This window comes from Mustela lutreola, chromosome 2 (assembly GCF_030435805.1).
Source record: "Mustela lutreola isolate mMusLut2 chromosome 2, mMusLut2.pri, whole genome shotgun sequence".
Lineage (NCBI taxonomy): Eukaryota > Metazoa > Chordata > Mammalia > Carnivora > Mustelidae > Mustela > Mustela lutreola.
The window spans coordinates 119,004,783-119,028,992 of NC_081291.1; the positions used below are offsets into that span (position 1 = coordinate 119,004,783).

Sequence of the window (24,210 nt, forward strand, 5' to 3'; positions counted from 1 at the left end):
AAGCACAAAGACACAACCACAAAATTCTAAAGAACAACATGAAAAAGCATATTGAAGTCAAAGAACAGAGACATAGGGTGAATGCTATTTAGTTATTTAGAAAAGAACTGGCACAGCCACTCCAACTTCTAGCAACCATCGCCCCATCAGTCAGCAGCCATCAACATCCAGGCAAGACCCTTCAACAGCAAAAAGATTATGACTTGCTGAAAGCTGAGATTATGGTTAGCATTCTTAGCAATAAAGTATTTTTAAACAGAGGTATGTACATAGCTTATTTAGACATATACTGCTGCACACTTAATACCGTATAGTATAAACATAAATTTTATATGCACTAGGAAACCAAAAAATTCATTTGACTTGCTGGATTGTGATACTCCATTGTGTGTGGTGCTCTGGAACTGAACCCACAACACCTCCAAGGTAAGCCTTGCACTACACTTTCAGCAGTCTGCATTAGTAGCCACGGATTCACAATGATTACACCATTTGAATATTATGTCTACTGACATCATAACTGCACATTTACCTAATGAAATAGGTATTATTATTTTTAAAGATTTTATTTATTTATTTGACAGAGAGAGAGAGATCACAAGTAGGCAAAGAGGCAGGCAAAGAGAGAGGTGGAAGCAGGCTCCCTGCCAAGCAGAGAGCTCGAGAGAGAACTCCATCCCATGACCCTGAGACCATGACACAAGGCGAAGGCAGAGGCCTAACCCACTGAGTCACCCAGGTGCCCCTGAAATAGATATTATTTAATATGAGTACTTTTAAATTTTTCCTTCATATAACAACCAGTTTTGACGTTGATTTTTTAAAGAAGTTATTAAGTAGTCAGGTTACAGGTTACATATTTAAATTTTATCACGGGATAAGAAGGGATGAAGCATTTATAAAATATTTGTTAGGGTATGATAGGGTTGGAAAAGCAATTAGGTACTTGGGAGACCAAAATATACATTATAAATATTCAGTTTGGGGTCTATAATAGGATCCCTTAAATTAGAAGCTGCTGCTTTTACAATGAGCTATACAGTATAGGCAGTATTCATACCAGGAAACCACAACAAATATTTCCAAATACAGATTTAAACAGGGTGATATATTTGGTAAAAAATTATAAACAATAACAACATAAAAATATATTGAAGTTAAAGAAGAGAGATGCCAAGTGAATTCTACTTAGCTATATTAAACAAGTATTAAAACAAAGTGTAGAAAACAGCAGGGCAGAAAAACGATAATTATCTTATTAATTTTATCTGCTGGGAACCTGAGAAACATGTAGAAGAAAATAAAACATGTCCATACAAGGTTAAACAAACAGGACCCAGCAAATCTTAAAACTATTGCTACAAAAATTTGAAAATTAAACTTTAAAGCAGAGAAATTATTTAGCAACACGGAGTTGACTGACATAATTTAAAAAATTCATTCAAAAAACTCCACAAAAGAGTATTTTAGTTTACTTTCAGTTCTTCCAGGGAGCAAGTGGTTCATCTACCTTGCACAATGACAATTAAAATTGTACCGCTGATCTGCAGTTCTTGACTTCTACATGTAATGAAAAGAATTTGCTTTAGCATTCAAAGAGTACTTATTGAGTACTTTTCTATGTGCTCTGTAGTAAGCTAAGGACCACGGGTGATAAAAATAGATGACTTAGTCCCTGTCCACTTGGAGATGATAAGACCTTAGTGATTTAATCCTTATTTACCTTAGATATGGCCTAAGTTCCTATTTCTACTAATGAATTTAAGGTAAGACTAGAATTATTTTCTGATTTCAATGTGGGACTCCCTATATAGATATCCAGAAAGCAACTGGATATTTTTGTTTAGATGTTAGGAAAGAGGGTTTGGACTTGAGACTGGAACCCAGCAAGCATAATGATGATAGTTAAAACAAAAAACATGTATGAGACTGCCTATTATGAGTGTACAGAGGAAGAAGAGAGTAGAACCAAGAGACGGAATTCTCAAGGCTATCATTTAGGAGAGAAGGAATAAGCAAAGGAGAAAGATTACCAGACAGGAAGGAAAACAGAGAAGAGATATGGCAGGAACACAGAAAAAAAGCTGCAAGAAGGAATTATTTCACATGCTGTAAAGAGAAAGGAGAACTGGAAAAGAGTATCTAATTTAATCATTAGGAAATCATTGGTGGCTTTTGTTGACAGTCTGAATAAAGTTAAAAGGGCTACAATGGATTGACTGAAAGGGGTTGAAGAGGAGAGTAGGGAAATGGGGATGGTGAGGAAGTGGGGTTAGTGGGGAACTGGGGACTGTGATTAACTACAGCTGTATCAAATGAAAGATTTTTTTTTAGTGTAAATAAGTCATATATTCAGGTATGAAATGAAGGATATGATAAAGAAAGAGAAAAATAAAGCTATGAGAAAAAAAATTATTGAAGATCAAGGAATTACTAAACGTAGTATGTTACCCCAGATAGAATATTAGTGAAAAAAATAACAACATCTGAATAAAGTATGGAGTTTAACTAATAATAATGTATAAATATTGGTTTATATTACTAGGCTAGTAATATAAGATGTTAATAATAAGAGAACTGGGTGTGGGGCGTCTGGGTGGCTCAGTCAGTTCAGCATCCTGCTCTTGATTTCAGCTCAGGTCATGATCTCGGGAGCCTAAGGTCAAGCCCTGAGAGCCCTGCATCTGTCTGGCTTGGCACTCATTAGGGAGTGTGCTTCTCTCCCTCTTCCTCTGCCCCTGCCCCAGTGCACAGGCTCTCGTGGGTGCTCTCTCTCTAAAATAAATAAAGAAAATCCTATTTAAAAGAGAGAGAGAGAAAAAAAACTAGGTGAAGGGTATCTATAGGAATTTAAGCAAAGACACATGCACACAACACACACACAAGGCCATAGGTGCATTATACTAACCTAGTTTTTCTCATTTTGCAAAGATCACTGACATCTTTATCTCAATCTATAGGAAACATCATCATTAGGGAACTAACAGCCTAGGAAACATTATAAAGATTGTAAAAAGTATCTCAGATTACTTAAGAATTTGACTCTCACTGTCTCCTAATAAATTCCCAAGTTTCTTTCTTTCTTTTTTTTTTTTCCCCAAATTCTGCAAATATGTGCTGGAAAAAGGGCTGATCAACACTGGCACATAGGCACTGCACTAATTTCCTTTATATGTGCATAAAGAGTTGGAGCCACAAAGTCAGAGGGTCTCCGGAATACCTAGATAGAGACCAGTGCCTTTACATATAGATTTCAATAGGAAAACACACATTAGAGAACCACTTACCTGTTTTTCAATGTAAAGAATCAAGTCCATCTTCACATCTTTGTTAGCATTTTTCAAATTTGTATATTAAAGAATACAGTGGAGAGCTGAGATAAACAAGAATATCTATATTCCCCTTGTAGTTCAGGAGATGCCAAGAATGAAGAAACAATTTCCTAGGTAACACATAATTAAGGCCGGAACCGACTACTACTTAAGCTTTATCTACCAATTGTACTCATCACAAATGACTCTTCAAAGCAAAATCTTAGAATACCAGTATGTAACACAAGTATTTATTGGGAAAAATGTGCTTGATACCAAATGAGAGACTGCACCAAATTTCAGTAAAATATCTGAACATTCTGAAATATCAAGCTACTTAGTATGTCATTTATTAAATTATCCTATAACTTAATTTTTAAAAATTCAATTTATAAATATTATGAGCATTGACTATATACTAGGTATTATGCTTGGTATGATGGAGATACCAAAATAGAAGTCAGGGCCTCTGTTCTGGATAAAGATTCATTTAGAAAAAATAAGGCCTCTTAATGAGCACAAAAAAAAGACAAAATATCAAGTAAAATTAGTAAAATTCTGACTGAAATAGTAGTAAATCATTAGACGACTCACTTTTTTCCCTATAGAAAATTATCAAATACATCCTTCTGAATAAAGATAAATGTATGATGTAATTTCATTATAGATGTAATAAAAGTTATTAATAAAAATGGAGTATATTTTTCAGCATTTCCAATTTCTATTTCAATGCCACAAACTTGTCAAACTTCAAAATAAATTTCTGAGTTCCCACGGTTCAAGACAAAAAGGAAATTAAAAACTTGAAAAACTTTCAAAAAATTTGCCATGCTGTTCAAAACCAATTTAAGTGTATTGCAGTTTGTGGCAGATAACATTTTCAAGAGGAGATACATATTAAAGTACAAGCAAGTCTTAATTTTTCTGGTATCTAAAATATTAACGTTAACTTAAGAATAGCCATTGCTGAGTAAAAGAACTCCTGATCACTTCTCTCCTTTTCCTCTACAAACCTGTCACTCCACAGTACCAATGCCACCTAGAAACTTCCCCAACTCATTTTCTAGCCTTGCCTCACTCTTGAGCAGATTTAAGATGGCAGGACTGGGAATGAGAGATACAGGGAAAAGTTCAGCTGTTGCTTATTCTTTTCCATACAGCTAAACTTCCTGGAAAAATTCTTGGGTTCAAACAAGTCTTGCCGCTGGAATTCCAAAGTCCAAACTTTGAACTCTTCCCTTTTCTTTACAAAAGTAAACATGGATAAAATATCTTTTTTTCTTTAATCAAGAAGACATAGCTAGCCTCAAAATAAGATAACCATTTTTTATAATCAGGGGCTGAGCCTTTGGGAATCTGTTTCTAGAGAGAAACAGTCTGAAGTTCAGTTCCTATGGCATGATTAGACTTAACAGCACCCCTTTGTACCTGGGTCCTACAGTCAGGTTCAACTGAAAGGAAGCTGAAAAAAGCTGTGTACTTTTAAATATGTAAAAAACCTCCAAAGAGAAAATAATACCTACTTTAAAAAAAAAAAAACAATATTCTGAGAAAAAAAAGCAGATATGCATCAAGAACAAGCAGAATTGAGAGATCCAATAAATTTTGGAAATAAAAAAGTAACTTACATTAAAAATTTGGAGGACAGGATGAACTCTAGGCTGAACACAGGTGAGAGAATTAGAGAACTGGAAGCTAGAACTAAGGAATTCACAGTGAAAGCAGCACAGAGAGAAACAGATGAAAAATATGAAAAAGAAGAGCCACAGAAGACAGACTGGTATCAAGCAAGAGTTCTAGATTGAGAAAACTAAAGGCTGAGAAGCAATATTTAAAGAAAAAAAAAACGGCTGAAAATTTCCTGAGCCATAGCCATAAGAGCCTTCAGATGGAAAGCAAATGCAAGTGCAGAGCAGAAAAAACGTGAAAAAAATATGATAGATACAGTAAAATAAAATTGCAAAAATATCAAGGACAAAGAGAATCTTAAAATCAACTGGACACGGATTACCAATAGTAGTGGTAGTTAGATTAAAAACAAATTTTGTACCAGCAATTATAAATGTTCAGATATGTTAAGTGAAAGTAAATGTTAATCTAGAATTCTGTATCTACTCAAATTAGTGTTCAACAATAATTATAAAATAAAGACATAAAAACTAAAACAGATCATTCTTTCAAACCCTTGCTTAAAACTTACTAAAGGATGCATTTTATTAAAAAAAGTGAACCCAGAGAGAGGAGGTGGTATGCAAGAAATAATGGTGAGTAAAACAAATTACTAATTCTTCATAGAAAATAAAAATGAGTAACTGACAAAAATTTAGAAACTGTTTTGAGAAGAGGAACTAGAATACATATTATAGGAAAAAATATTTGCAAGCCATATAGCTATTAAAGGTCTTGTATCCAGAATTATAAAAAAAAAAACTTTCACAACTCAATTAAAAAAAATTTTTTTAATGGACAAAAAGATCTGTATAGGCATTTCTCCAGAAAAGGCTTATAAGGACATGAGAAGATGTTTGAAATCATTAGTAATTAGCAAAATGTAAATCAAAACCACAATGAGGTTCTTTCCCACCATGAAAGCTATAATTAAAAAGACAAAACCAAGTGTTGACAAGAATATGAAGACATTAGAATCCTTACACATTGCTCATGGGAATGTAAAATGGTGCAGCAACTTTGGAAGACAGTTTGGCAATTCTTCATAAAGTTAAAAATAGAGTTACCATATGACCCAGTAAATCTACTCTTTAGGTATACACACACAAGAGAAATGAAAATATACATGGACACAGAGACTTGTACAACAGTGGTCAAAGCAGTGTTATTTCTACCCAGTCAAAAAGTGGAACAAACTAAATGTCCATGATGAACAAAATGTGGTAGATCCATGAACAAAATGTGGTAGATCCATACAATGGATTATTTGACAATAAAAAGGGATGAATTACTAATACATGCTATGACATAGATAACCCTCGAAAACACTATGCTAGGTGAAATATTATGCTAGAGAGCAGTCACAAAATACCAAATACTATATGATACTATTTCTATGAAATGACCACAGTAGGCAAATTGAGAGAGGTAGAAAGTAAATTAGTGACTGTTTAGTGCTGGGGGCTAGAGATTTAGGGGAATGGAAAGTGGGAGTCAATTGGAAGAGAGTTTCAGGGGGTACAAAAATGTTCTAGCATTGGACTGTGGTGATGGCTGCTGCATAATTCTACAAATATACTAAAAAAATTGAATACTTTAAATGGGTAAACTGTATGGTAGTGAGTTAAGTCTTAATAAAACAGATGAAAGGAAAGAAGTAGAACTAAACTGTTACACAATAGTAATGTGGAAGGTGAGAGAAGAAATACCAGAGTAAAACTTAAATCCCTGTATTATTTGTACGTCAATAGAGCTACTCAAAATAAAGGTATAGGGAGAAAATGATGAAATACAATCCATAGCTTCTACCTCATCAAGGAAAAAATATGCAAAGGAACTTAATAAATTCAATACAAAGCCAATCAAAATCCTAGAAAGATTCTCCACAGAATTTGGCAAATTGATTATAAATAGCATATGGAATAGTAAAGTTCAATGCAATTCTGAAAGAAAAAAAAAAGTACTGGGGGTTCTACTCAGCCAGATACCAAGACTTAAAAAAATACTATAATTAAGACAGTGCATATTCACTCCACTTAACATCAATGGATAGATGATCCAAACAGAAAATCAACAAGGAAACTTGTTGGCTTTGAATGACATATTGGGCCAGATGGATCTAACAGATATACTCAGAACATTCTGTCCTAAAACAGCGGAATACACATTCTTTTCAAGTGCGCATGGAATATTCTCCAGAACAGATCACATATTAGGCCACAAAACAAATCTCAACAAATTTAAAAAGATCAAAGTAATACCATGCATCTTTTCTGACCATAATGCTATGGAACTAGAAATCAACTACAAGAAAAAAACCTAGAAAGCACACAAATACATGGAGGTTAATAAACATGCTACTAAACAATGAATGGGTCAACCAAGGAATCAAAGAGAAAAATTTAAAAAAACACATGCAGACAAATGAAAATGACAACACAATGGTCCAAAATCTTCAGGATGAAGCAAAAGCTTTCTAAGAGGGAAGTTTGTAGCAATACAGTCCTATCTAAAGAAGGGGGAAAAAATCCCAAACAAACAACCTAATCTTACACCTGATGGATCCAAAAAAAGAAAAACAAACAAAACCCCAAATTAGTAGAAGGAAGGAAATAATAAAGATTAGAGCAAAAATAAATGAAATAGAAACCAAAAAAAGTAATAGAACAGATCAATGAAACCAGGAACTAGTTCTTTGAAATTATCAAAAAAACCTTTAGCCAGACTCACTAAAAAAAAAAGAGAACACACAAATAAAATCAGAAAGGAAAGTGGAGAAATAACAACCGACATTACAGAAATACAAAAGATTGTAACAGAATATTATGAAAAATTATTTACCAAGAAATTAGACAACCCAGAAGAAATGGATAAACCCCTAGAAACATATAACCTCCCAAAATTGAATTAGGAAGAGAAAAAATTTGAACAGACTGATTACAAACCGTGCAATTGAATTAATCACCAAAAACTCCCAATAAACAAAAGTCCAGGACCAGATGGCCTCACAGGAAATTCTACCAAACATTTAAGGAAGAGATAATACCTATTCTTCTCAAACTAGTCCAAAAAATAGAAGAGGAAGGAAAACTTAATTAATTCTAGGAAGCCAGCACTACTCTGATACCAAAACCAGATAAAGATACTACAGAAAAAGAGAACTATAGGCCAATAATCTCTGATCAACATAGATGCAAAAGTCCTCAACAAACTATTAGCAAACCAAATCCAATGATACATTAAACAAATGATTCCTCAGAATCAGTGGGGCTTATCCCTGGGATGCAAGGTGGGTCAAGAGTCACAAGTCAATCAATGTGATACATCACATCAATAAAAGAAGGGATAAAAACCATATGATCATTTCAACAGATGCAGAAAAAGCATTTGACAAAGTATGACATCCATTCATCCTGCAACAAAGTAGGATTAGAGGGAACATACCTCAACATAATGAAGTCCAATATAAAACCCCACGGCTCACATTATACTAATGGGGAAAAACAGAATATTTCTCCTAGAATCAGGAACAAGACAGGATGTCCACTCTTACCACTGTTATTTAATACAGTACTGGATTTACCATAGTACTGGAAGTCCTAGCCACAGCCATCAGAGAAAAGGAAAGAATAAAAGGCATCCTAATTGGTAAAGAAAGTAAAACTTTTCACTATTTGGAGAAGACATATTATACACAGAAAACCCTAAAAACTGCACCAAAAAAGTACTAGAGCTGGTAAATGAATTCAGTAAGGTCATAGGATATAAAATCAACTTACAGAAATTCATGGTATTTTTAAACACTAAAAATGAAGCAACAGAAAGAGAAATTAAGAAAGTAATCCCATTTACAACTGCACCAAAGTTAGTAAAATACTGAGGAGTAAATTTCATCAAAGAGGTGAAGGCCTACTTTGAAAACTATAAAACACTGATGAAAGGTGGGAAAATAGCCCATGCTCATGTATTGGAAGCACAAATTTGGTTAAAATGTCCATAGTACCCAAAACAACCTACAGATTTAATGTACTCCCATCAAAATACCAACAACATTTTTCACAGAACTAGAACAAATAAGCCTAAAATTTATATGGAACCACAAAAGACTAAAGCTCCAAAACAATCTGAAAAAGAAAAACAAAGCTAGAGGTATCACAATTCCAGATTTCAAGTTATACTACAAAGCTGAAGTTATCAAAACAGTATTGAACTGGCACAAAAATGGCCAACTGATCAATGGAAAACAAAGCCCAGAAATAGACCTGTTAATATGGTCAATTAATCTTTGACAAAGGAGGAAAGAAAATGCAATGGAGAAAAGATAGCATCTTCAACAAATGGTGTTGGGGGAATCAGATGGCTATGTGCAAAAGAAGGAAACTGGATCACTGGCTTATACCACACATAAAAAATGAATTAAGGACTTATATGTGACACCTGAAACTATAAACATCCAGAAGAGAGAAAAGGCAGTGATTTCTCCAACAATGGAAGTAGCAGCTTTTTCCTAGGTATGTCTCCAAAGGCAAGGAAAATAAAAGCAAAAGTAAACTATTGGAACTCCAACAAAATGACAAGCTTCTGTATATCAAAGGAAACAACTGATAAAACTAAAAGACAACCTCCTGAATGGGAGAACATATTTGCAAATGACATATCTGTTAAAGGTTTAGTATCCAAAGTATATAAAGACCTTATACAACTCAACACCCATAAAACAAATGATCAAATTAAAAAATGGGCAGAAAACATGAATAGTTTCTCCAAAGAATATAGATGGTCAACAGACACATGAAAAGATGCTCAACATCACTTGTCATCAGGGAGCTGCAAATCAAAACTTCAATGTGGTTATCACCTCACACCTATCAAGAATGGCTAAAATCAAAAACACAAGAAACAACAGGTGTTGGCAGAGGATGTGGAGAAATAGGAACCCTTGTGCACTGTTGGTAGGAGTGCAAACTGGGGAACCCACTATGGAAAACAGTATGAAGATTCCTCAAAAAGTTAAAAATGGAACTATCTTACAATCCAGTAATTGTACTACTGGGTATTTGCCCCCCAAATGCAAAAACTCTAATTCAAGGATACATGCACCCTTATGTTTATAACAGCATTATTTACAAAAGCCAAATTATGGCAGCAGCTCAAGTGTCCATCAATAAATAAATGGACAAAGAAAATGTACCTATATACAACAGAATATCACTCAGCCATAAAAAGAATGAAATCTTACCATGTACAACAAATATAATGCAAGTATAATATTAGCAAGTATAATGCTAAGCGAAATAAACCAGTGATAAGAAGACAAATACCATATGATCTCGATTTAGAAACAGAACAAATGAGTAAAGGGAAAAAAAGGAGAACGAGCCTAACTAAGAAACAGACTCTTAACTATAGAGAACTGATGATGGGTGGGAGATGGGTAAAATAGGTGAAGGGGATTAAGAGTACACTTATCATGGTAAGCACTGAATAATGTATAGAATTGCTGAACTGCTATATTGTACACTTGAAATTAATATAACACTGCATGTTAACTATGCTGGAATTAAATTTTAAACTTAATTAAAAAGGTAGTGCATTAGGGGTGCCTGGGTGGCTCAGTTGGTTAAACCTCTGCCTTCAGCTCAGGTCATGATTTCAGGGTCCTGGGATCAAGCCCCATATCAGGCTCTCTGCTCAGTGGGGAGTCTGCTTCCTTCTCTTTCTCTCTCTCTTTCTCTGCCTACTTGTGATCTCTCTCTGTTAAATAAATAAATAAAATCTTTGAAGAAAAAAAAAAAGATAGTACATTATTGGTGCACCAGATCAATAGGTAAATGAAACTAAATAGGGGATTTAGGAAGCGAACATGATATATGAAAGACAATGCGGCTATGTAAAAGAAAAAGCAAACAACACCCATTAGTGGGGAAAAGGTAGCTGATTCAAGAAAAAGTACTGAGACAAATAATTCAATTCTAGATATACTAGAGACCTAAATGTTGAAAAACTAAATTTTAAGACACTTTGAAGAAAACACTAGAAAAATAGCTCTATGATCACAGGAAAGGAATATCTAAACAACTAATAAAAAAACCAAAATCACTACTCTTAATAAATTTACCTACAAATAAATTTGAAATTACTCTATCAAAAAAAAGACACTATCAACAAAGTTAAATACATACAAAGAATGAACTGGAAGAAAATTTTTACAACCACAACAAAGAATTAGAATACAGACTACAGAAAGAACTAATAGAGAAAAGACAAACTATTCAATAGAAAAATGAGCAATCTAGTCATATGAATGAAATACAGGACACTTGAATCTCATTAGCAATCAGGAAAATGCAAATAAAAACAAAATAAAATACAATTCACACTCATCCAGATTGGTAAATTTCAAGTCTGACAGTACAAAGTGTTGACCAAGAGGTAGGTAAAGGGGAACTCTCACATTCTGGAAAATAATTTGGCAATACATGTAATAGTTATAATGTACACACCCTGTTACCGCAATTCCACTTCTAAGTGTTTCAGTAATAATTAAAAAAAACCATAAACATAAATAATGGCCACTGCAACATTTTTTGTAATAGGAAAAAATGACAACAATCCAAATACCCATTTGGGAAGCAGAGACTCTTAGAAGACTGAGTAGGAAAGGGTTGCCTTATTTTGTAGTTTGAGAACCTAGCAACATGCTATCACAAATTAGGTGTTCAGAAAATGTTCGAGTGAATGAGTAAATAAATAAAAAAGAAAGAAATGAGGAACAGTTCTTGTCATATGGAGAACTAAAACTAGACAAAAATCCTTGCCTTCATGAGATAAAGAAGACAAGTAAATTGTACAGTATGTTAAATAGTGTTAAGTACTTAGAGAAATAAAAAGCAGGTGAGGGGGATAGGGAAGTACTGGGGAGGGTTACAGTTTTATACTGAATGTCCAGAAAAGGCCTCACTGAATAAGTAACAATTGAATAAAGACTTGAAGAGAGTAAAGGAACCAGCAGATAAGGGGATGGGGGAGTTGGGAGGGTGGCATTGCAGGCAGAGGTAACAGACAAGGGAAAGATCCTGAGATTGAAGTACACCTGACACTTCTGATGAATTGCAAGGCAACTGTGGGTAATTGTGGGTAAAGCAAAGTGAAGGAAGAGTGATGGGAGATGAGAAGTGGTTTGGCGGGTCAAAGTAGGGAGAGTGCGCATACAGAGATACAGATCAAGCAAAGACTTTGTTTTTTACTCAGAGCAAGAAAGCAAATCCTTAGAAGGTTCTAAGCGCAGGAATTACATGATCCAACTTGTGTTTTTAATAAGATCACTGTGGCTGCTCTGTTGAAAACAGACTGCAGGGATTGAAGGGATATTTAATGACAATAATAGCAGCCATAACGTTCTTTTGGAAGAACTAAGCAAGGTCCCTACTTCAGTGCTTCTGGGATACCTGGGATTCCTCTAATACTTGACCTCCCTATTAAATGAAAAAGTGGGTATTTAAGAATATGTGTGTAAAGATAAAGATAAAAGAAGCAAATATTCAAAGATCTGGTTTCTTAAACATTAATTCCTGAGGTTAGAACTTACTTAGCTCCACCAAATACTACCACCACAGGTCTGTGCCTCCTTTTCCTACTCTTGAGAGAAAGAAAAAGAATACAGGTGCTCCTAAACTGACGCTGAAATAAATATGATAGTCATTCATTAATGCAACCAATATTTGGTGGGTGGGTATAAACAATGAATGGGCCAGCTGCTGTCTTGAGTACAAGAGATATAAAGATGAACAAGATATGTCCCTGCCCTAAGATATTTACAGTCTAGTGAGTGAGATACCTAGACTTATATTGCGTGCTATATAGAAACACGGAACATGCTTTTAATATTACCCAGAAGCACTAACAGAAATATAACATGTGTCACAAATGCAAGCCACATATACAATTTAAAAATTTCTAGTAACCACATTAGAAAAATAAATAAAAACAAAACAGGAAAATTTGAAATATTTTACTTCACCCGATATAGCCTAAATATTAACATGTAGCCAACAGGAAAATGGAGATATTTTACATTATTTTCATACTGTTTTTGAAATCCTGTATTTTTTACTTAAGAATATCTTGATTTGGGGCACCTGGGTGCTCAGTGGGTTAAGGCCTCTGCCTTCGGCTCAGGTAGTGATCCCAGGGTCCTGGGATCAAGCCCCGCATGGGGGCTCTCTGCTCAGCAGGGAGCCTGCTTCCTCCTCTCTCTCTGCTTGTCTCTCTGCCTACTTGTGATCTCTCTGTCAAAAAAATAAATAAAATCTTTAAAAAAAAAAAGAATATCTTGATTCAAATAGCCACATTTCAAGTGTTCTGGACAGCACAATTATATAGGACAGATCTATTTTCTAGAAAACTGAAAAGAATTTGACAGTTAAGAGTACAGGACAAAGTAAAGTAGTAGAGGGAGAGTTGAATATATTCACATATTGAAGGACAAGACTAGGGTAAACATACTATAGATTACTGATAGGGAGTGTGGAGAGTAGGATGAAAGAACAAGATTAAGAGCACAAGTGGACTGGTTAGTTTGGAAAAGAGGATAGTCACCTGTTTTTTGTTTATTTTTGTGACAGGTGGAAAGGGAAGAGTTAAATACAGATATCAACAAGTTTAGTAAGTGTGAGAGAACAGAAAGTTGAAAGAGTTTAGTTTAAGAGCTTGCCATTTTTTTCTCAGTGAATCACAAGACCATCTCACCAGCCTTTTCACTATTGTCCATACAAATCTGAAGGCACTACTTTACAGAACAATTTAAGAAACAGTATCCTGGTATGACAAGATTAAGTTGTATTTTTGTAAATTACAGTACTTTTCTAGTTTTTTTCTGGAGGGGTCAATCTCGAATGTTGTCATTTTATCTCTAAACACAGAAGCAACACTATGGATTCATTCTTTCTTTCTTTCCTTACCTACTCATTTATTCAGCATACATGTACCCAGTGTCTACTCTATGTCAAGTATAGTGAGACACTAAACATACATAGATGGATAAGGCCTACATTTGTATCTCCAGTATTTAGCATTATAATGCCTGTGCACAGTAAGTGCTTTAAAAGCACAGCATTACTTTGTCCTGTAAAGAAATATCACACATCAACTAAAGTATACATTAGCAAAGTCTTTCATTTAAAAGTCTAAAGAAGTGGGGCAACTAGGTAGCTTAGCTGGTTAAGCATCCTACTCTTGATCTCAGGGTTGAGGTCAAGCCCATGCCTAGCGTGGAGCCTATTAAAAAAAAAAAAAAATGTCTAAAGAAATGCTGTCCAACAGAATTTTCTGTGATAATGAAAATGTTCTACTCTGAACTGTCCAATATAGTAGCTAATAAGCACATTAATTTTTAATTTAATTAATTGCATTTTAATTTAAATAGCTAATGTAGTTAGTTAATGGCTACCATACAAATCCAAACATTAGAATACAGTGAGTAGTTAATAGCAGTAATACTATTATAATCAAGGTGCTGTCATCTCTAAGGGATTAATACACATAATATGCTGTCAGAAATGAGTACACTATGAATACTAATTGTACCAGAAAAACATGGTAAGAAATTCTGCTTAGAATTTTCTTAGTATAAACTAACCTTAGCACTTTGAGCCAAAAAAATACAAAGAAAGAACAAAAGAAAAAGAAAAAAGATAAACCAATCTTTTCTTTTCACTCTACTTCCCCAAGTTGGAAAACAGCAACCTTCTTTGAGTTTTCTTATTGTGTAAAGAAATGAAAATACTTGGGGCGCCTGGGTGGCTCTTGGTGGTTAAGCAGCTGCCTTCAGCTTGGGTCATGATCCCAGGGTTCTGGGATAGAATCCCGCTTGGAGTCCCAATCGGAGCCTAGCATCGGGCTCCTTGCTCTCTCTCTCCCACTCTCCCTGCTGGTGTTTCCTCTGTGTCTCTCTGTCAAATAAATAAATAAAATCTTAAAAAAGAAAGAAAATACTCTGTGGAGATAAGGAGTCAAAGTTTTCTTAAGTTATAAATTACTACAGTGTGGGAATTACTTTTGTAACATGACAGGAAACTTTATTTTGGCAAGACAATCTAAGTTGCTGAAAATCAGGATTCATATAATGAATAAAGTGTTTATAATTAAAAAAAATAAACCTGTCTCTGCAATTTAATTTCCCCAAATTTGTCCCACTTATCTGAATTTTTAGAATGAACCTATGGTTAAAAGACATGGTAACAAAATCCATTGAGCAAATGGAAGTATACTCTAAACTACACTTTGAGTTGAATAATTTCTGGTGTAGTAACTAAAATAACTGTTTATGCCAGAGAGAGCAAATATACTTTCATTACTCCATGTATCCACTATCCATAATGTATAATTTAAGTGAGTGTACAAACTTAATCAGAGATACAAAGTCCTAACATTGGCACAGATCTGATTACATTCCTTAGAAAATCTGATAACTTAAAAGTAAAACCAGTGAGGTGAGCAACTAAATGTCAGAGATAGCATTTTTTATGCACAGCAAGTTGTTCAACTTGTTAATCACTCAGTAAGGCAGGTGTGTCTTGTAAAATAACCATACCACTTCCTGCCCTTCCTTTTAGTTGTGTTCATTTGAAGCCGTTTTAAAAAACATTACCAGATTGCCTGTCTTGAAGATGAGAGTGGTTACACAACCCTGAGATTTTATTCAGGTTAACAGAAATACCTAACACTTAGAAGCAGTATCTTAATCTACTAGGAAAAGCTTTAAGAAAGCCACTTTAGAATGGTCTTCCTACCACACAAAAACTTATACATGGAGACTGGTAAATCAAAAGCATGAGATCAGACCTGTAATAAATAACTTTCAGAGTCAAGTTGTGCTATGGGTTATTGCAACAGGGCCAAGGTATTACAGCATAGTATTATAATGACATCATTAGCTTAGTTTCCTAATAAGGCATATATTCCATATATATGGAATACCTGGATTTACAATTAGCTAAAAATAGGAAGCCAACATCTGTTTGAGCAGCAGGCAGTTCCAGTTTTATTTATAAGATTTTTTTCTCAGTGATGCCCTTTCCAAAATGAATTAACAGAAGGCTGGCTCTGAAACAGAATTAACATTAAAACGTTCTAGAGCAGGGAAAAAGAGGTATAAATGCTTCAAACCCACAAAATCTTTATAGTACCACAAAAGTCGTTCTTGCTGCATTGCCTTTTGAATCAGTAAATGAGAACACTGAACTGTAGAAGCACTAATTAATGCGATTTAGAAATTAAGCAGCAACCAGCAAAAGACCTCATCACAGAGATAAGGTTTAGGCTTCTTCAGCCAGGAACAGTTTCTGTCCTCATTGTCACTGTCGCCTTCCTGCTGTATTTTCTGGGCTGTAGTTGCCAGGAGGCAGGAAGATTTTTCTCTCTGAATTAATTCTGAGAAAGGTGGCGCTTTTTATATGCCTTAAATCACCCTTTTCTAAGATTTTTTTTTTTTCTTCTCCAGATGTTCCAGTAAAACTGAGAAGTTAACCACTCGTTCCAAACCTGTGTCGTTCAAACTGCCTTGAGAGAACGGGAAAAAGTAAGGTTCACAATTCAAAAGTTTGACTTGGGGTGAGGTAGGGTGAGGGCAAGGTATGAGGAGGAAAACAGTCCTTCCTAACTTTCGTACACCTCTTTTCCGAAAGCAGGCGGGGTGTTGGAATATTTTCTCTTTCCCTCACCTACGGCTTGAGTAAAATTTCTGTCGAGGCGAGGGGCTACATTAGAGAAGGTACCCCCCTCCCTGCTAACTAACGCAACACTGAATCGTGACACCTAACTGAAAACAGTGACAAGAGGGAGCTGAAGAGAAGTCCTCCCCTTCCCGTTCCCTCAAACGTGTCCCAAATTGTAGGAGCAGGAAACAGAAGCCTCTCGTCTTCCCCCTACACCTACTCTCTTTCCGTTCCCTCGCCCTGTTTCCTCAGGGGGGACGCCGAGCCCGCTCGGGACCCCCGCCTGCGGCCGTGGCACCCCGGAGCGGCGAGAACCGAGGAAACCTTAGAAGTGCGGGCAGGAAGCAGCCGCCTCCCGCCGGCCTCCGCGTTCCGGGGTCGGGGGCGAGACTGGTGCGGGAGCTGTGCGGGGCTTTCCAGCTCGGGCCCCGCGCTCGCCTCCGCCGCGGCCTAGCCCGGCGCCCGCGCCCCGGCCTCGCGGCTCCGAGCAGCCGGCCCTTCCCCGCCGCCCGGGCCCGAGAGGCCGCGCGGCGGCGGATGTCCGGGAGGAGAGAAGGTACTTACCAGCTGCTGCCGGACCCAGCGCCACATGCCCCCAACGTCGCCGTCCCGGTCCCGCGGGACGCGGGGGGCCGAGGGGCTGCAGGTGGAAGCTGACGAGCCAGAGGGGGAAGCGGGATTGCCCCTCTGGCTGAAGTTCCGCTCGCCGCCGCAGCCACCTCACTCCCCGCGCCGGGTCCCCATCCCGCCGCGCCGGCTCCGAGGTCCTACAGGCGCGGCCCCGGCGCCGCCCCCGCCCGGCGCAGCTGAGCCTGCCGCCGCGCCGCAGCCACCTTCATTATTGACCGTTGTCACCCGAAGCACCACCACAACCCCACCCCCGCCCAGCCCGGCCCCCCCAGCCCCACCCGGGCCCTCCCCCGGCGCCCCGGCCCGCCCCCGGACGTGACGAAAGGGGCTGTGGGGACCGAGGGGCCCGGCGCGCCCAGCAGCCGCCAGGAGCCTGGGGTCAGCCGGGTGGGCGGGGCCGGCAGCCGGCCTGGCCAGGTGCGGCTTCTCGAAAGCGGCTTCTTCCTTCTGTCCCCGTTTCTTCCCAATTCAGGGATGGGATTAAATCGTGTCTGTCTACGGAGTCTGCAGCCTCTTGCCGACTCCTCTGTTTCTACCTCCTGTTGCAGGTCTGTCGCTGTCTGCCTTCTTTGGTCTCCCGATCCTCCAACACGCATACGCACATTCTCGAGTGTAGTGACTGAAAGTTAATCCCCAGGGGTCCAGGTGGGTTCAATTAGATTGTCAAAGACTTTTTTTTTCAATGCATAACCCAGCCCTCTTCTTAAGCACATGACTGAGCTGGAGCTAGGGGAATCTTGATTACTGCCTCAAAATAATTTCGAGAAGGGTTGCAACTGCCCTGTGCCTAATCCAGTCTGGACCACCATTTCCCGGAGAATGGACGAGATACTCTGTTTTGCTGTGCTAAACTGAACAGGTTGGCGGAAGGGGGAGGGCAATATTTTGTATGGGAATGTGTGTTAACTCCTGCAATCAAAACCACTTTAGAAGTAGCAAGACCTAGGTAAGATAACGGTGTGCTTAAATAAAGGTAAGGAGGAATGTAAAAAAAAAAAAAAAAAAAAAAAAAAAACTAGAACAAGGCTTTGACTTGGAAGGCTGACACGAAGCTGTACATCTCCTTATTGTTCAAAAGCAGCCCCAACTACATCTTGAGTGTTGTGCTTCGTGTGCAGTATTTTTGCTGAATTAAAGAACTCTTCACCAACATACAGGTGTTTGTTGTGGTTGAAACAAATTTTTTTAAATTAAGAGAGGACAGAAATGAGAGTAAATGACCAAGCAAGTTATTGCATATATACATAATCTTTTAGTTTGAATAAACATTCCGTATTCTATAATGATTATCTAGTGCCACAAAGAGATCCTTTCCTTAGGGATATTTATGATCTATAAAACTAGCAGTGGAATTTTATATTATAAATAACCCAAGTACAGAAATTAGCTAGATATTTAAAGAAAAAAAATAGTCTCACTTTTGTTCTTATGATTGAACCTTGCTTTCTGACCCTAAAAGGAAGTTTGAGATCTATTTACTTATTGTTATAGTAATAAAACGTTACTACCATTCGTGGAGCACTTGTGTGTCCCAGGCCCTGTACTAGGCTCTTTCCTTGCATGGTCTAATTTAACCCCTCCTCTACCCTTTGAAACTGAAATGATTATTTCCAATGTATGGGTACAGAAGTGTTAAATAAACTTGCTCAGCTTAAGTAACTTTGCAAAGCTGGGATTCAGATTCTGGATAGTCTAGCAACAAAGCTCAAGATCTTAAGCTAAGTAAAGAAACAAAAAATATGATCATACCTATACCTACTTAGCGAAACTACGTTTCATCTGCAAGTGGTCTGATTAAAATTAGGCCTGGAAATTTTTATTTATATGCCACTAACTTTTATCAAGACAACATAAGATGTAGAAATCAAGAGGATACTTTTGTGCATTATTATTTAACTGTGCCCTAAATTTCAAAAGATAGAAGTGGGTTGAGGACTTGATTCTAAATGCTATTGTGGGATGTGGGGAGAAGTGATCTCAAGATAACTGAAAAGATCGTAATTGTAGGTCAGACTGTCAGGAACAGAACACTCAAAGCGCTGTTTTGTTCTCAAAGCACTTGTCAAGAGCAATATTATGTTACCTCATATTAATCCAAGGAGCACAGAGTATTTTTATACCAGAGATTATAACCCATTAGTAGTAATGAAATCAATTTAGTGTGTCATAATCGGTATTTTAAAAATAGAACAATACATCAGAATATATTGCACAGTGTAATATGTATTGTTTTGTGAAACTTTTGTACAGACACACAGGCATACCAGGTCATAATATAAAAAGAATTTCTTCCTATTGGTTGTACCTGGAAAGGTTTAACAAAGCATTGACATGGGAATAACAAGACTTAACGTAGGCACCAGCTGTACAAGAAAGAAAATGTGTTTCAAGTCAGTGGTAATTTATTCATTTCACAGTTGTTTCGTAAGTATTGAGCACCAAATGTATGCATAACAACTGCCTAAAACAGAGAAGACACAAATGGAAATTTAAGGTGACCCTTTCTCACTGGATAGAGTTTGCAACCTAGTTGGAGAGATAAGTTATAGAGAATAATCAGTTAAATAACTGCAGGAGCAAGTACTTAGAGAGTGGAGAAAACTCAAGGTGTTTGAGGTACGACTAATAAGAGTAATAGGTAGTAACTAAGAGGTGGAGTTGGATGAGTAAGGATAGGTATAGCACGGAAAGAGTTTCCAATTAGTCACAGAGCTTACAGGAGGTAGGCAATTCCTGGAACTTTCTGAGCAAGGAAATGATGGGATGAAATCAGAATGCTATTCCATAGATACTATATGTGATAGGTAGGAGAGAGAAGAAAGGTGAGATATGAAATTATTGCTAGAGTGAAACATTGAGTTCAAAAGTGCTGGACTGGCAAAGAGCCAGAAGTAAATAAAGCATGTTGTAGGAAGTTGTGCTCTGGTGACAGACAAGGAAACCTGAAACTTCAGTCATTCCAAGAGAAGTGACAGACCTTTCAAGAGAGTACGCTTGCCAGCATCAAACAGTCACTGAATTAATGGTAAATAGGGTTCTTTTTCTTAAGTCAACCTGTTAATATAATTCTGTGCTACTTATACTTGTGAGGTATGTTTAATCCCGGGGGGAAAATATATATATATATATATATATATATATATATATATATATATATATATATATATAATCTCCTGGTTTGGTGTAACAGGTATAACAGGAACAAAACAAAGGGGGATATTTTTCTTGATTAGAACATCTTGAGCTATGAATGGAAAGCACAGGCTATGAGCTTGTTAAGGTCAAAATTCCTGGCTCATTCATTTTGGTACTTATGGTGTCTTAAAGGTACTCAATGTATGTCTGTTAAATAATTAATATCAATAAATGAGTAGTTAAGGAAAAAATTACCTACTTCAGGTATATCAAAGTAATATAAAGTGGAGCATAATGAATGATTTCAGTAGATCCCAGGCTCTGCAGTTAAGACCAGTGGTCATTGTTGCTTGGACTCAGGATACTCTCTGTTGTATGCCTCTCAGAACTCTTCAAGGGTCAGTCTAACTAGAGGACACTAAGCCTTGCCTGTCTTTTGTCTTAATGCCTTGATTATTTCTTCAGCAATGGGAGCCATCAGAGGGGCCCTAGAATTTGCTCTCATTTTTGAAAAGGGCACTTTCCATTTTTCTCAAAATCACAAATCTAGTAGCTTATACATTATTCCACTTGAAAAGTGATTATCACGTCTGATAATTATCTGATTAGTTATCATTCCAGAATTTCTAGACCAGACCTCAGGCTGAAGGAAAACAGACTTCAGGCAAACTTTTCCAGTACTGATCAGGATTATATATTTATCTCTTTATGACGAAATTCATCAGGAACAATATCACATTACATATTTGTAACTTCTTTTGAAAATTTCTTAAAACCAGTATCGGCTGTAGACTAAGTTGTATAAATAGAGTTTTAATTTTTGGCTACTTATGCTTATATAGAACCGAATCTCAAAACCACGGTGAGAGTTAGGGTCCATAAAAATGACCTTTCTTGAAAAGCTCAAGCATGCAAAACAAATGTGTTCTGCACCTTCCTCCTTATTTTTTTTTTTAAAGATTTATTTATTTATTTTGAGAAAGAGAGAGAGGGAGAGAATTGGGGGAGGGGTGGAGTGGGCAGAGAAAAAGAGAAAGAGAGAATCTCAAGCAGACTCCCTTCTGAGGATGGGGCTGGATCCCCGGGCCCTGAGATCATGACCCGAGTCGAAATCAAGAGTCAACCGCTTAACCGACTGAACCAGCCAGGCACCCTTTTTCTTCCTTATTTTTAAGTTGCCCTTTCATAACTCAATACTGCTTTTGTGTTAACTAGATGCAGTGTTCTGTCACTTCTCTTGTTAAAAAAAAATGTAGAAAAATGAACTTGTGTACCTTTTGGACTTAGTTTTACTTGTCATACTAGGGGAGACACTCAGACAAGCACCTGTGATTGAATTATTGACAAAAAGAGTGATGGCCTAGGATCAGCAGCAGCAACACCAATGGAGGCTGTTGTTAATTAACAGTCTCCAAACCTAACCAACTTTTGATTACTTGTGCCACATAATCAAATTATTTAGCCATCTAGAGGCATTGGTTTTTGTAGCATTTTAACTTCTGGATATCACAGGCAAATTTCACAGCTTGATGTTAGATATTTTATGAATGCTTTTCTTCCTGATTAAAATTAAAATTAAAATTAACATTAGGTCAGACTCCGAGAAGGTAGAGTGTTGATTTTCAGGGGCTGGAGAGAGAGGGGAGACAGAATGTCTTGTTTAATGGGTACAGAGTTTTAGTGAAAAGAGTAAAAAAATTTTTTTTGAAGATGAAAAGGGTCATGAAGATGGATGTTGGTGTTGGTTGTACAACATTATGAATATATTTAATACCACTAAACCATACACTTAAAATGGCTAAGGTGATAGACTATGTGTTGCTCTTACCATGATTAAAAAAAAAATGGGGAAAATTGACTGCAGAGGTAGGTTTCTGGTAATAGCTGCTTCATAGATTTTGTAGTCTAAACCATCACAGGTGGTTTCAATGGCAAAATCTTGACATTTGCCCTTTTATCTGTATTAGAATAGATCCACAATTGTTTTCTGAGGAAAATTTGGTTTAGTCCTTAAACTTTTATAAAACAATGTTAATCCTATCCCCAGTTCTGCTGAGTACTAATGGGAATGAATATGCCCTAAATTGCCAGAGCATCTGTGTGCTTTGCAGATATGATCAGAAATGCTCAGTGGACAGAGGTAGTGTTAATGGAGGATTTCCTGAAAACCATTCACTCTTTGGGTGATCTAAGTTTTGTCTTTAAAAGAAAAATGATCGAAATCTGTTTCTGGAAAGTCTGGTTTGGGCTCCTCTGTGATTACTTTCACTGACCTGCAGTTCAGGGCCATATGAACAGCTGGAGTCTAGCGACCACAGAGATGCAGCCTGAGGAATCCAACAACTGTTTTTACTGTGGAAGTACAGGTGAGAATGTTGCTCATTGTGTTGTCTTGACAAGAGCCTGCAGAAATTCATTACTGCAAATGACTGTTTCTCTCTTGAGCAACTAGTTTGTTTTATAATCTGCGCATTTGGATTACGTAATAGAATGTGCTTCCTTCCATCATGTGTTGGTACTTTAAAAATTTGGAGGCTTCCTTATGCCAAGTGCCTAGACTCTACACTGTACATTTTGGAAATTACTTTTGCCCTGAGTTCTTACTTGTCTACTCTTAGTTTCCCTTTGATTAGTTACTCCACTCCCTTAACATCTTGTACTGTATGTATTTCATGAGACATCTTCAATCTTTTCTGAATAAAAGGGATAAAGGAAAATATGACATAACTATTTGTTATTATAAGTCATAAAGATTAATTTTGGTTTTTTTTTTTGTTTTGTTTTTATTTTACTTATTTTGGGGGGGTGGGGAGGAGCTGAGAGAGAGAAAGAGAGAGTCCTAAATGGATTCTGTGCTGAGCACAGAGCCCAACATGGGGTGGGCTTCATCTCAGGACCCTGAGATCACAACCTAAGCCAGAACCAGGAATCAGTCCCTCAACTGACTGTGCCACCCAGGCAACTTGTTTGTTTGCTTTTCCCATGAAGATAAGTTTTAAGATGAGACAATGAATTCCAAATAATTTAATCTGAAGATTATGTGATTTTCTTTAGCTCCATAGCAATTCCGTATGTATTTTCACCATCTTCCAGTGACTATAAATGTTAATTTGTATGAGTAGCAGATTGACTGGAAGCAATGAGTAAACATTCAGTGAGCAAAAACTGAAGCTAGGTAAGGCAGTGTATGAACCAGGGAAAAAAGTGAGCGAGAAGAAAACATGCTGAGTCAAAGTGAAATCAAGAACGATGTTCATTAAGATTGCAACTAGTAGAATGGTTTGGAAGGTGAGCACTGAAAAATGCTAGTTCAAACAGACTTCTGTATGGGAGACAGGATGAAGGTGGCTACTTGCTGAAAGCACTAGCTTGAACATCTGATTTTGGTAATAGCTTATGACTATTGGAAGGAAGAGTGTAAGAAATTCTCATAAAGGCAAAAACCTGATGTTTCCTTAGTGCTCAGACTGGCTGAGCAGAAGGGCACTGGGATGGACCAAAGACAGGAGCTGGGTTGGTTTGGGATTATGGGAGATGGGATCTGGGACAGAAACGAAGTGTAACTAGGAGAAGCCACATTTCTCAGGGAAGATCTGGGCTGGAGAGAGCTAAGATCCAGCAGTAGATCCACAATAACCTAGAGGGGCAGAGATCCTTGGGTATCTCCAGTGCTTAACCTAAGGCCTGGCACATAGTATGTATTTGAAATTGTTCCGTCATATAAATAAAGCTGGACCAAACTGAAACCTGTG

General features: G+C 37.1%; 1 protein-coding gene across 3 annotated transcripts in view; it reads right to left on the minus strand.

The window, feature by feature from the left end:
• The window catches only part of ATP11B (ATPase phospholipid transporting 11B (putative)), a 122,674-nt gene extending 105,114 nt beyond the window's left edge, over positions 1–17,560 (minus strand). For all 3 annotated transcript variants that reach the window (XM_059163376.1, XM_059163377.1, XM_059163378.1), the window contains exon 1: positions 17,258–17,560. In XM_059163376.1, the coding sequence (XP_059019359.1) occupies positions 17,258–17,284 (27 nt within the window). In that variant the 5' untranslated portion in view covers positions 17,285–17,560. The remainder of the gene's footprint in view (positions 1–17,257) is intronic.
• Positions 17,561–24,210: the final 6,650 nt, after the last annotated feature.